General features: G+C 42.4%; 1 protein-coding gene across 2 annotated transcripts in view; it reads right to left on the reverse strand.

Annotated features, from left to right (window-relative positions):
• ccdc85ca (coiled-coil domain containing 85C, a) overlaps nt 1-13128 on the reverse strand; it is a 71561-nt gene extending 58433 nt beyond the window's left edge. For both annotated transcript variants that reach the window (XM_072689026.1, XM_072689025.1), the window contains exon 1: nt 11775-13128. In XM_072689026.1, coding sequence (XP_072545127.1) covers nt 11775-12480 — 706 coding nt within the window. In that variant the 5' untranslated portion in view covers nt 12481-13128. The remainder of the gene's footprint in view (nt 1-11774) is intronic.
• Nucleotides 13129-15164: the final 2036 nt, after the last annotated feature.

The following is a 15164-nucleotide window of genomic DNA, read 5'->3' on the forward strand; positions in this document are numbered from 1 at the left end:
CAGACCAGCACAGACCGCTAGAGTTTCTATCAAACGCAGAGGAATTCAGCAGTTAAAGCCGAGCCTATATGCCTTTAGAGGATATCCACAAAGAAACAATGCGAAACTCACAATGAAGCAATGTGAAACTTCCACTATTGTTGTCCAGGAATGCAGAAACTCACGGTCAGCAAGCTTCTTTTTTTTTTTTTTTTTGAAAAAGAAACACATCAGGGATTTGTTGTAAGCGTGTTTATCATTGTAATTCAAATACCTTGAAATAAGCAGGGGTCATTTTACTGTTATGAAATTAAATTAAATGTTTAATTTTTTTGTTTTTTAAATGCCCAATTGAACTTTTGTAGAGGAAAATGAATTGTTAGATTAATTTACTAATCAACATAGTAATAGATTTATTAATAAAACACTAGTCGTTAGTGTCTGCCCTATCTTGAATTAAATTCACTGTTTAGCCCCACCCATTTAGTCCTGGCCTGCTTTTAGAACGAAGCACAAGTCTCAGGGCAGCCAATCAAAACAGGAGAGACTCTTTTTCAATACCCCTGATTTTGAAAGAATCAATGAATAAGCAGGTGTCCCAATACTTTTGTCCATTAAGTGTAACATTTATCCCCACATTGCCTGGCTTTCTTCACTGGATTGGACTTTGGAGAAATCAAATACAGTATAACCTGGATAATATATAATATAATCTCTGTCCCAATACATTTGTCCATGCCCTGTTTATCCTACACTGATGCTGATCAGATGTGATGGATCTTTTCTTAACTTGATCAGCCAACAGGACAACGTGAGACCCCAGCACCACTCATTCAGTAAGAGAGTGAGCTGAGGAGGTTGAGAACCTGTGGGACTGTGTTAGAAAGTATGTGGACAGCGGTGCTCCACACACACAGCCAATGCCCACATTAAGTCCTCTGGGATCGACTAATCAACATAATCAATATAATAATCAATAGATTAATCAATAGGAAAAATCATCAAGTTGTTAGTGTCGGCCCTATCTTGAATTGAATTCACTGTTTAGCCCCACCCATTTAGTCTTGGCCTGATTTTTGAATGAAGCACAAGTCTCAGGACAGCCAATCAGAACAGGGTCATTTAAATATATCAGTATTAAAGGCAGTAACAGTCTAATTTTAGGTTTAATTTTTAAGTTTTAAGTTTAATTCTAAGGCGTATTATTATTATTATTATTATTATTATATTTATCATATTTATAAAAAAAATAAAGGAAAATTAATTGTCCCATAAAATTGGCTCTCAAGAAAAAAGCTATGACCGTTAAATCAGTGGTTCTCAAACCTCCACATTTTCGCTCAACCTCAATTCACAACACGCTAAGATAAAGCAAACCTGTGGACCGTCTGGGCGCCTGAGGACCAGTCTGAGAATCACTACCCTAAATCCACCTCAGCCCCAATCTTAACAGATGCTAATTTTACACAGGATTTAAGGATTTATACAAACATGCAGTCAAAACGTGTTAGCTGTGCATCACTGATCCATTACAGTCTAAACCCATACTGCAGAACGTGCCTCCAACAGCAAAACCTCCCCAGTTAATCTCCAACCTTCATTCAGTATGACCAGATGTCCAGCCCAGGTGTGAGCTGTCTGATCCAGGCTTGAAATTCTGGCCAACAAACTACACTAAGCACTGTCAGCAACAGTAACAGTACAAATATCTGATTTTAAAAAGTTCATATAAAGAACTTTCTGGAGGTCAACAAGCAGCTGGTAGATACTGGAGCTGCTAAACTGGATCCCATTCTAAACACCCTGATCTGATCACCACCTTCTGCCATGATTACACCAACACAGCTTCTCTGAGAGGCGTAGTTCTGTTCTCGAGAGGCCAGGTGTGACTCTGAAGATCATCTTGATAAATAAAGAATGCCACACAGAACTACGGGACCTCTGACGCACTAGACGAAGCCAAAGCTGAGCTCCTCATTCAACACATAAACAACTTCTCTGAAAGAAATCACATTTGCATCTTAACAGAACCGTGTACCTGAAGACCTCGGCACTCGTTAGAACATGGTGCACGTACACAAAGACGCTGTTTCAACCATTTCCTGCAGTTTACCAGGACACTGAGCCACTTTGCCATAGACGTTGCCCAGTTTCTTCTACAGAGGATCTGTAAAGTCCATCCTCCTCCATTCATGAGCTCAGGACAAGTGTTTCTAGGCTGGACGTCCCAGGAGGGCTGTTTGTTAGGGCCAGAGGCTTGAAGTGAAGTGGGACAGCCCAATTACAGGCCTGTTTAAAAACGGCTCTGGCACGATCACCTCTCAGGGGTGAACCGCTTTGTAGCATTATTACCTTCTTTTACAAGGCAAGGCAGTCTAGAGATCCAGATTATTCTGTATGTGGTTCTTTAAATTCAATACAATTATGGACAAAAGTATTGGGACACCTTCTCATTCATTGTTTCTTCTGAAATCAAGGGTATTAAAAAGAGTTTCTCCTGCTTTTGTTGGAGTAACTGTCTCTAACTGTCCAGGGAAGAAGGCTTTCTACTAGATTTTGGAGGAACATTGCTGTGAGGATCTAATTGCATTGAGCTACAAGACGGTTAGTGAGGCCAGGATGCTGGATGATCACCACCCCACCTCATCCCCAGCTTCTAACTTCTAACTTGTTCCAAAAGTACTGGATGGAGCATCGTTACTCCATCATTGTACAGAACACAGTTCTTCCACTGCTCCACAGCTCACCGCTGGGGGGCTTTATACCTCTCTAGCCCACGCCTGGCATTGGGCAGCATGGTGCCAGTAGTCTCATGTTTATCTGCTTCAAAGAGTTCTATTCTTATGGCAGTACTTCTCTACAGGAACTACACAAGCTGTGTGTGTGTCTGTGTGTGTGTGTGCATTTGTACATCTACGTCAGCAATGGGTGCAACCTAAAGCAGCTGAATGCATTCACTAGAAAGGGTGTCCACAAACTTTTGACATATAGTATTTACTGTGATTGTTCGCATGATCTGTATCGCCAGTCCTGAACAACAAGGGCGTTGGATGCCCAGTGGGGTTGCATCTGCGGCAGTTCGGTAAAAAAGAGGCAATGGCTGGCTGGCTGCATGTCGGAGGAGGCGTGAGTCGGCCTTCACCTTCACAGTGTCCAGAGCATCGCATGTGATGGGGGAGAATATGTATGGGTGGGGTACTTGGAGATCCAAACAGGGCCGAAAATGGGTAACAACTCATTTAGGTCTGCCTACAGACATTTAACCCCACCCAATTTGGTCCTGGCCTGCTTTTGGATTGAAGCACAAGTCTCGGGACAGCCTATCAGAACAGGTTCATTTACATAGATCAGTATTAAAGACAGAGTATCAGGTAGGCCAGGTATCGCCAGTCCTGAACAACCCTATGTTTCATAAACATAAAAAATTATTTATGACAATGATCTGTATAGTAACTGCATCACCTGCATGCTAACACATAGCTGAATGGATGGCAGCTCATTGGGTCATTATATCATATTTGATCATATTTTATTTATTTATTTTCATCAACTATTTGTTTTTTTTTTTGTGATCAGGATTTTTTTTAATAAGGGGATAGGGGGCAACAGACAGCAATAAGACACACAAGAGACATGGGCAGCAACAATGATCATAGATAAGCGATGAAATGTCCAAATTCAACGTATACCTTGCAGGAAATCCAAAATATATACATTGGATTTGGTTTTTATTTTTGGAAAAACTGCTTTAAAATAATTTCACATTAATTTTAAATGTAAAATCACAGTTTTCTGCTGCATTTCAACCTCAGATATCATCAAAATGCTTTAAGCTGTTGTTATCTTTTACTGTGTGTCAACGTTTAAGTTCAACTTTGACCCTCTTTCTCTGGTTGACTTTGTATTTTCGGTCGAAAATCTCCTACAGAGGCACTAAATGAGCTCTTTGAAGTTTCTTGCTGTTTCATGTTAAGAACAGAAAGCATGACTAAACAAGTAATGACATGGGGAATTAAAAAGAGCAGCGCTATCTTATCCTATGCTTGGCCGACCAAGAGTATTCCCAAGGGTACGTTTTCAATTACCATTATCTCACTAAGGCTGAAAGATCACACAGTCAAACATGATGAATGGCTGAGGATACTTATAATGGTGGGCAAAGACCAATGAGACGTTTATCTAGTCTCCCAATTATAGCCCATTACTCACACTCCTAACTCTGAGGTTACTTCAGGTAAAGCTGAGTCAGTAACAGTAGACAACATTTAGACTCTTTTTTCTAAATGAAATGTCTTTCTTAAGGGCTCGGCTGAAGCGTCCATTTCGAGAGATTGACCTCCGTCCTGAACTCATGAATCGGAATCAGCAGCAGGACAGGCCACACATCTGTACCTTTGACTTGTGCAGGGGGTGGCGGGGCTCTAACGACCTGATGAAGGGTCCTAAAAGGGCAACCAAAGCTCTTTCACTCGAGTCATGGGAAGAGTTAGGGAGAAGCGTTATCTGAACTGTGTAACAGGACCCCACCGTGACCTCGGTCACAGACTCTACCCCATAGGTGGCCTGCATGGGGTCTGGATCTTTTCACAGGAAGCGGGAAGCCCTTTTTTTGCATCTGAAAAGGAACTGATACCAGATCCTAAATCACTTTTAATTACTTTTATAGACTTTTATGAACTTTTGGCCAAGTTTTATTATTTCGTATTACTGTTTAACCCCCAATAAAGACTTTTCAGGCCTACATTATTTAGTAATTACACAGATTACATAAAATTGAGGTTGGGTGAAAATGTGAAAAATTGTGTGGGAACCACTGCTTTTTTCTTGAGAGCCAATTTTATGGGAAAATTCCTCTTCCTTTTATTGTATATTAAGTGATTCTAAGTTGAAGGAGTGAGAAATAAAAGCCTGGACATGCTAGTGGCTCCTGGAAATAAAAAAAAGGCCAACCAATGGACTTTAATTTCATCTATGGCATTTTGTAGTTTGCTAGCACTTTAAATGTTAAACAGCAGTGCCTTATAGGATGTGAGGCGAGGAGCGCCCCAATTCTGCCTTAAACGCTGATGTCCCTTTTACACACTCCTCTGGACAACTTCATAAAAGTGCACTTCTTAAGGGGGCTAAGGGCTAAGGGTGAAATTGGAACAATGCCTCTGTTTGTTGTACTGTACAAGTGTATAAAGACAAAGACAACCATATTCACCATTGGTGTTAAATGGAAATGTAGCCTTTGGCTTTAACCCATCCGTCAGCGAACACACACATACTTATCAATATTAATATCATATAGCCCGGTGCTCTAACTGCTGAGCCACCACTGCACCAATGTATATGTATAATAACATTAACAATAAAGGTACTTCATCTCTTCAGCTCCTCGAAACCATCAGCGGTTCCTGGCTTATTTTCCCCACTGTCATAACTCAGGAACAGCTCGGCCAGTTTGCATTGCTTTGCATGCAGTTACTGATTAGCAATCCTTATGCTATAATAAACGTCCGGGATCATACGAGGGTTAAATTTAAGTATGATAACAGTGTGAAGGAAACAAATGACTTCTAAATGGAGATAGCAAAATGCTGTTATTCACTATAGAGGACCAGAACCAGAGGAGTGAATTGCTGGGTTGAAAGTATACAGGCATAATTAAAAAAGCACACAGATTAATTAATAAGTCAATATTTGTCTTCATGCTGAATCTGCTGCAGATCAAAACTACAACTATGCCGAGCCCATTCTTAACTCTTCAGTACTACCATACAAAACACGCCTCTATCTGATGAGGAGTAAATGAGGAATACACGGGAACACACAGAAAATACACAACGCCCTGTTTTTCCACTGCGTTTTTCACCCATCAGTTTCACAGACATGAATTAAAGCAACCTGAAGCTCAAATTAACTCAACAGGGGAGGGGTCAGGACCAGGCAAGAGGACACGAGCCAGCCTAATCTCAGCGTCTGACTGCAGGAAGCCTAAATATAACACACAACAGCCTACGCTGCCATTTACACATGGCGCAGCACGTTACAAAAGAAGCCTCCGGGTTGTCCCCTGCCCCAGACTAGCATTGTGTAATACTTGGAGCCAGGCCAGTTGCACACCACAGCTTATATGGGGACGGAATAACTGAGCAAAATGAACTTTGCTGAGGATCAAACATTGTTTAAATGCTTACCCTTTAACCCTCCAGTCAAGAAGCGCACCTAATAACCACACCACTCACTAAACCACGCTTACCACGCTTCGTCCAGGAAGGCGGGGGAGATGTTGCTGCAATTCCTGATTGGACTTTCAACACCACTGTGGAATGTGTAACTTCAAAACTGAGAGTGAGTGCAGCTTAACTCCTTAAACCCTGAACATAGGCCCACACTTCAGTTTTTCACCCTCAAAAATGCAGTTCTCTCATCCTTCAGATCAGTTTCATAGACCCTACGATTGAACCCTGTGGGACTCAGGGTACCAAAAAAGGCTTTAATCATGCTATCTATACTAATAGCTGAATAAGACACGTACGGCTCAAAAGGTTAGACTAGAAATCAGTGTGAGGTGCTGGAATTGGGTGTGTGTAGAAAAAGCGACTACAGTGGATTGCAGACTAATCAAGTAGCACTGATAACAATAATAATATACACCCTTAAAAATGAAGGTTCCTCAGAACCGCGGTTGGTTCCAGGAATAACAATGGGGGAGTTTTCTTACATCTGTTCTTCAGAAAAGTCCTAATGAAAAGTCTACGCCAGATTCATGGAGCGTTTTAAAGCGCATAATTGTTTACAGCTCAGCTCAGGTCTTCTAACGATGGATCCTGTTGTCCTTGTAAAATTAAACAAATCCCACCCAACAAAGAAAGCTCTGGTGAATGTCAGAATCTTCGTAAAACTTTGTGAAAGTGGGTTTTAAGAAGAAATCTCTTCTTAAGGACGGTTGGAGAATAAGGTCCCACGCTTGTAACAGATATGTAAGAGAGATGTGTGAGTGTAAAGAACCTTTTAAAGGTCCTCATACTCATACATCACAGTTACAAATAAGGAACCAAGTGGTGCCTCTATGGCATCCCTCAAGGAACCATTCAAAGCACCTTTAGCACGTGGTTGGTGTGGCGCAACAGATAATACCACTACCTGCCACTGAGCTACCACACCATGTGGGAGCCTGGGGTTCGTTTCCCGGTCTGGGTGACTATGCTGCTAACACTACACTGACCCACCTCTGTAATACGAGTTACCTTGTAAGTCGCTCTGGATAAGAGCGTCTGCTAAATGCCGTAAATGTAATGTAATCTTTACGTTTTTCAGAATATACATGCTACATGTTATTTAGACAGCCAATCAGCAGTCTAGATTTTAAAACAAGCATGCTTACTGGCCCATGGATGCTAATAAGACCGACTACTGAAATGGTGGTACTGAATAATGGGCATTTTTTTATACTCAGTAGTGTCAGAAGTAATACAGTCAACCCTACAGGTAAGCAATCAGCATTTGACAATTCTAATAGTGTACAGTGGAAAACATTGTACAGTGAAATCGTGCTGCATCTGGACATTGCTAGGAAACGCATGATGATTCAGCCTCTGTGAGACCCCAAAGCTAATTTCCTAAAATCTGAACTGGGCCCATTGTGGGATCCCATTATGGGACTGTATTATTAGAAATAAGAATTAGAAACACACTCTGCAGCACAATGGATTCCAACCTCCACATTTAATCCATCCGTGGCAGTGAACACACACACACACATGCTAGTAAACTGGGGCATTGAGAACACACACCTAGAGCTACACAGAACCCACATACACTATATGTCCAAATATTTGTGGACACCCCTTCTAATGAATACATTGCCCTACTTTACTTTAAGTTGACACAAATGTGCAAATACACACATGCACAGCTTGTCTAGTCCCTGTAGAGAAGTACTGCCAATACAATAGGACACTCTGTAGCAGATAAGCATGAACCTATGTGCAGCAGTGGAAGAACTGTGTTCTCTGGAATGATGGATGGTGGTGCTCCATCCAATACTTTTAGGATGAGTTGGGAAGTTGTGGATGAGTTGGGGTGGTGATCATTCAACATCCTGACCCATTGCTGACACATATGTGCAAATGTACACACACACACAGCTTGTGTAGTTCCTGTAGAGAAGTACTGGCATAAGAATAGGGCTCTCTGGAGCAGATAAACATGAGCCTATTGGCACCATGCTGCCTAATGCCAGGCGTGGGCTAGAGGGGTATAAGGCCCCAAGCATTGAGCTGTGGAGCCCCAGTGGAAAGTCTGGGGTGGTGATCATCCAACATCCTGACCTCACTAACGCTCTTGTCACTAAAAGCAATCAAATTCTCACAGCAATGCTCCTCTAAAATCTAGTAAAAAGCCTTCTTCCCTGGACAGCAGAGACATTAACTCCAGCAAAAGAGAAACTCTTTTTAATACCCTTGATATCAGAAGAAACAATGAATGAGAAGGTGTCCCAATACTTTTGTCCACGTTGTGTAGGTGCGCAGGAACCTCAGTGCCCAAGGAGCATCTGAGGTCAAGCTGTTGTAGAGGCAGGAATGAGAAAGCATTCCTTCACGGCCGCCTCTATAGATCATTACTCAGTAATAACATGGAAACTATGCTACGTTACAGCAGTGAGGAACACTGGTCTGGAACCACCATCACTTTCCTAGAGCGTAGAGGTCAAGCAACATGGGCCATAAAGGTCATGCCCTTTAGTCACAGACTGGTAGAGGTGCAGTATAAATGTCAAGCCTTCTCCTTGCTATTGGAAGAACACCACATTCCAGGTGACGCCACTGTAAACCATCTGCTCGGTGGCAGTGGAGGTACAGAACCTAAATGAGACATGACAATGTTCTTAAAGTGACTGTTTTATAGTGTTTAATATCTTATAATCCAGTCTGACTCTCCTCCCTGACCAATCAGCTCCCAGCTCCTTTAAACACTGCAGTCTGATCACTTCCTGTGTGTGTGTTAGCATTAGCGTTAGCCTCCACTCAGATCTGAATGGGCTCTTCAGTGCTGGTTTGGAAAACAGTGAAAGGCGAGTGTCGGTTCTCCCGCTGGTAAAACAGAGCGTTTCAGTGAGAGTTTTATAAAGGGTCAGATATTATGGTCTGTTTTCAGGTTCCACTGTAAAATAGCTCCACACTGCAGAACCTCAACTCTTTTATTTACCTTCTGAGAACGTCCACACTGCTGCTGAGGACACCGTTGTTCCATTAAAGTATGCCTGGATCAGCCCATGACTCTAATTTTTGAGAACGAGCTCTCAAGAAATGAACATGTTAAAGGTTAAAAGAGCAAATACTGACGTGACAAGTCACAGTTTGATGGACGGAGCTGTTTTGCCTACTGCGTATGCAGAACAGCAGATAGCTAAACCACATCTCGCCATTTATAGAAGCTTTGGGGGGGTAATGACCATAAAGATTGGTAGACACAACACATCAGGTGCGTTACATAAGTTTACATGGTCTCTGAGTACACAGGAACAGTTTGCTCTGTGCTGTATCAGTAACAAAGCCCATATCCAGGGATGGGTCAACAAGCAATGCTTATGCAAACACGTAATGTCCACAGAATTAAAATGTACTGCATCGACTCAATGTCTGCTGTGACAATAACTGGAGGCCATCTGCAGTTATATGTTCCTCCAGACAGTGTGGAGAAGAATCCTCGACACTAATGTCTGGGTTGGAATTGTTTGCAATCCAGATTCCTTTCGAATGGTGGAGAATAGAACCTGCGTCATTTCTGCATAAGAAAAAAGTAAACATACATACGCTATATGGGCAAAAGTATTGGGACACCTGCTCCTTCATCATTTCTTCTGAAATCAAGGGTATTATAAAGTTTATCCTGCTTTTGTTGGAGTAACTGTCTCTACTGTCCAGGGAAGAAGGCTTTTTAATTGCTTTTGGAGAAGCATTGTTGTGAGGATTTGATTGTATTCAGTGACAAGAGTGACCTCATTAGTGAATGATCATCACCGCACCTCATCCCAAAAGTATTAGATGGAGCACCACCATCATTCCAGAGAACACAGCTCAGTGCTGGGGGGCTTTATACCCCTCTAGCCCACACCTGGCATTAGGCAGCATGGTGCCAATAGGTTCATGTTTATCTGCTGTTCATCTCCTACTTATCTACAGGTACTAGACAAGCTGAGTGTGTGTGAGTGTGTGCATTTGCACACCTGTGTCAGAAATGGATGCAACTTAAAGTAGCTAACTGCAATCATTAGAAGGGGCGTCCATAAATATTTGGACATATAGTGCAGGTCTTTGGATATATAGTGCTGGTAATTGTACAAAATAGGAATTTGAGGCATTAAGTGTTATTCCTAGTTTTATTCACCACCACTGTGAGTGACAGATCACTTCTACTCAAACTTTGCTTTATATTTTACCAACAGAATGACCAGAAGTCTTCACTGCATATATAGTCTTCACTCTATTATCTTAACTGGTTAATAACCTTTCCATCTTTCCCCCATTTCTATTTGCCACAATTTGCCTGAGAATGAAACCTCTAATTTCTCAATGAGGTGTTTAATGACCTGTTGACTGAATTTACAGTGTGTACAAAGAGACCACGAGCGTTAAATCCCCATTAGATCTGACTTCACAGGCCAAGGTAATTAGCGCAATGCCATCTGTACAGCCAGCCTGCTCTGGGTAAAGGATGTCTCGTACGGCCATGTGCAAATACTGCCTTGTATACAAAGCAAACCCAAAGGCACAAGTCCTTGTGTCATGCTGCGTTTCCGTGGTTACCCAAGGGAGATTACTGTTGGCATCTCACCTCGACTCCTTAGTTAAGTGCCTCTACAAGCTGTCAGGAATACGTTTGTCAAAGGGTTTTTACTATAAACATACACATGCGTTACTCTGAATGGCTACAACCTCTTTTTTTTTTTGGTAAATTTTCGTAGTCAATAAAATGATGCTAATCTAATTTGGAAAAAGGCCTAAGTCTAGGTCTAAAGAAGGCCCACTATAGTCATTTCTCTTGCCAATAGAATTCCATACTTCTGATTACAGTGCGTAACAGACTGGATGCCAAGGGAGGCTATAGGCCAGGGATGGGCAACGGAGGCCATAGTCCCGCTCTAACAGACCTCCAAAACCTGGCAATTAATGTGTATGTTGAATCAGGTGTGCCTGAGACAGGTGTGCCAGGACAAGCACAAAACCGTGCAGGAACCTGTCCCCCCAGGACCGAAATTGTCCAACTCAGCTATTGGGATTGGGCTGACATCAGCAGAAAACGAGCAAATCCCTACCCGTGCTTTCACAAATCTATCCAGAAACAACTTCCATTGCCGCTGTTGTTGTCCTGTTAGCTGTAAAGTGTTTGTTGGAGAGTTGTTAGAGCATGATAGTCCCCTTTTAGATGCTCTCAACCACTTAAACCTTGGGTGCAGGCCTACACTTCAGTTCACCACTCTCTACATTACAACTACATTACTTCCAGATTGGCATCAGTTTCAGAAACCCTAAAACCGAGCCCTGAGGGACTCCACAAAAAGAAAAGTTTCTGTATTAGGACTCACAAATGATTAATACATCTAGGGTTTACTGTGTGTTAAAAACAGATCCATTTAGAGATTTCAAAATTGGTGTCCGGGCTTTGCACCATCACCAGACGAAACATCCACAAGAACAAATGGACATACGGCTGCCGATGGAGGTACAACCTTGTCCATTTAGGATAAATCTTTAAACAACGCCACTCTCACTAAGAGCTCTCTGTAAACCGTGCCATTTACTTACCGTTCAGCCCGTTGGGAATGCTTCTGTGGAGATGGTTGGCCGACAGGTCATCCATAGATCGCCTGACGGACGCTGTCTTGCCCTCTGCAGGCTTGTGTCCGTGACTGTGGTGATGATCCGGGCTGCCAGCACTGCCCGTGCTGGAGGTGCTGCTCCCATCTCCCACGTCCCTCACGTTACTGGAGCCTCCATTGAGGTTGGTCAGACTAGACTGGCTGTCTATGGAGCTCCTAGAGCCGGCACCACTCCTCTCCTCCTCCAGCATGAGGATGATCTCCTTCAACTCAATGTTCTCCCGCATGATAGTGTCCTGGTTGGCCTCCAGCTCCTTCAGTTTCTGCTGGTAGACACCAACCTCCTTCCACATGACGCTGGCCGTGTACCTGCCGAAGCGCTGCCACTCCCGGGACAGCTTCTTGCCCTTTTGGCGGTCATCGTCCAGGAAGCAGCACAGCTCCCTCAGCTCCTGGTTGTCGTCCTGCAGCTTCTGATTCACTTCTTTCAAGCCCCGGATCTCATGGAGATGGACCTGCAGCCTCCGGTTGACGTCCTTGATCATATTCCCGTGCTCCACCATCAAGCTCATCTTCTCGCTGTCCACCTTCCGGAGCCTCCTGACCAGTTCATCCTTGCTAAGTCTGAAGAGATCTTCGTCAGATAGCTTACCTAAATCATCCCTCGGGTCATCCTGGACTATTTTTGCCATGTTCCTTCCTTTGATAGGGATCTATGCAAGGAACCTGGAGAATGTGATGATCTAGTGATGCCTGGGAGAACCTGGGATCAAATTCATGGTCCTGAAAAGTCTAGAAAAAGAATAAGAAGAGCAAAACAACCACAACTCACAACTACACGAGATGCTTACTATCCTCGAGTGCCTTCTCGTCCACTTAGAAAGAGAAGATCTCCAGCCCAGAGCCTGTTCGAGGAGTAATGAGGAGATCAGCTCAGCTCTGCTCCAGCGCAGCAGGCTGGAAGCCCTCACTGAACCTGGGTCTGTAGAGATGGCACTCTCAGCGTTCCCACAGAACCCATTCAGTCTCCTCGTTCACAATCCAAAGGGAGGAGCGCAGAAGATCTCTCCAGCTACCCACAGACTTACACTCCCATCCACCAGTTCACTTCAGAAGAACGATATAGCCGGCAAACTTTCTCCACTTGGCGCGCAGGAATGGTAGAATACAGCCCAGGACTAACCCCATTCAGCACCCTGCGCTCCCTAACGCGACTCCTCGTTACGCAGCAGCCAGTTCCCCTTCTCCAAATGCGTCACTGGAGCTCTCGGTGTTACGGAGGCTTTTGGAGAGGCAGCCAGCTCCCTGAAGCTCAGCGAGCAGGTAGCTGGGATCTGATGGAGAGGTGGGCAGGCTTTAGCCGTGCAGCTCCTAAAGCTGCTAGATTGAGCTCTCTTAAAGGGACAGGGGCCAGAAATTGCACAGCAATTAGGAAACAACTATAACGGCACGTAGTAGAGCCAGTTTCAAAGGATTGACCCACCTACCTCTCCTTAAATATTAATAAATACTACACACACTGCATTCATACCCAAATAAAACATAATAATAATAATAATAATAATAATAATAATAGGATTCTCAGGAATTGCAATGGTGAATAGAAGCATCTGTACCTTGTAAGCAGATAAAAATAATAATAATATAATAATAATAATAATAATATATTTCAACAAGTAGATCAGCAGTTATTCATATTATTAATGAATCTGATTTGGATATTTTAGGGAACGAGTTGAAAAATGGATAATAATGTGAATATATCGCCATCTAGTGGACATTAAAAAACATTAAAAAAACAAAGTTTTTATTGTGATCAAACACAAACACTGATAAACCTGATTCTGGTGATTATGGTAGTATTAGTCCTTAGATGAGATGAATGTAGTATGTGTGAGAAAAGGGACCAGCTAAGCTGCAGAGTAGGTGAGGATGCTGCAGGTGACAGGTGTAGAGAAAGAGGAGACCTTTCTGCCAAGGGAAATCCTGACTAGTTAATCGGAATTGGAAATGAATTTATATGGAAGAACTAAATAAATGAATTAATAAATAAATAAATAAATAAATAAAGAGTGTCTCTGTCTTTCTCTAACCTCAGTAAAGCAGACTTTGTGTTTTTTGTTGGGTAGAAGAGCAGAATGCTTAAGTGTGTCCAAAATATGAAAATAACAGTAGATTATTTATTAGTACATTAAAAAATATGCATAATTCCCCAATAGAATAGAACTGAATAGAACATTAGTGTCTTCTTCCATAAAATAGAATGGAATAAAACGTGTGCACCTTCTCCAATAAAATAAAATAAAATAAAATATCAGTGCCTAGTTTAAAAGAATAAAACAGAGAATAGAATAGTATATTAGTTTATTGTCCTGTTGAGTAGACTAGAATAGAGTAGAATAGACTAAAATAAATCAGGTGTAGTCTTTCCTTCTACAACAGAATAGAATAAAATATGTGTTCTTTCTCCTATAAAATAATAGATTAGAATAAAGTAGAGTACAATAGAATATGTGTGCCTTCTGGCACACAATAGAATAGAGCAAAATAAAGTAGAACACAGTTGTATCTTTTCCAGTAGAATATAATAGAATTGAATATATGTACATTCCCCAGAATAAAGTGTACATTTTCCATAGAATAGAATAGAAGTGAAAAAAGCAGAACACAAATAGTTGTATCTTCACCAGTAGAATAGAATAGTATATGTACATGCCCAGACTATAGAGTTAATATCCTTCCATAGAATAGAATAGAAAAGAAAAGAATAGAAAAGAAAAGAATAGAAATGAACAAATAGTTGTATCTTCAACAGAAGAATAGAATATATATGTACAGTTGCCAGAAAATAAAGTAAATATCCTTCCATGGAATAGAATAGAAAATAATAGAAAGGGACAAATAGTTGTATATTCATATATATATATAGAATAGAATTTGTGTCTTTCTCCTCTAACAGAATAGAGTTGGAGAGCATCACTGCTTCCACGAATAGAGCAGAACTGATCAGTTTAACATGAGGGCGCGAGAGGAGCCCGAGAGGAGCGTGAGAGGAGCACGAGAGGAACGTGAGAAGAGCGTGAGAGGAGCACGAGAGGAGTCTGAGAGGAGCCCGAGAAGAGCCTGAGAGGAGCCCGAGAGGAGCGTAAGAGGAGCGTGAGAGGAGTCTGAAAGGAGCACGAGAGGAGCCGGAGAGGAGCGTGAGAGGAGCCGGAGAGGAGCGTGAGAGGAGCCCGAGAGGAGCGTGAGAGGAGCCTGAGAGGAGCCTGAGAGGAGTCTGAGAGGAGCCCGAGAAGAGCCTGAGAGGAGCCCGAGAGGAGCGTAAGAGGAGCGTGAGAGGAGTCTGAGAGGAGTCTGAAAGGAGCACGAGAGGAGC

This window comes from Salminus brasiliensis, chromosome 10 (assembly GCF_030463535.1).
Source record: "Salminus brasiliensis chromosome 10, fSalBra1.hap2, whole genome shotgun sequence".
In the NCBI taxonomy this organism is placed as follows: Eukaryota; Metazoa; Chordata; class Actinopteri; order Characiformes; family Bryconidae; genus Salminus; species Salminus brasiliensis.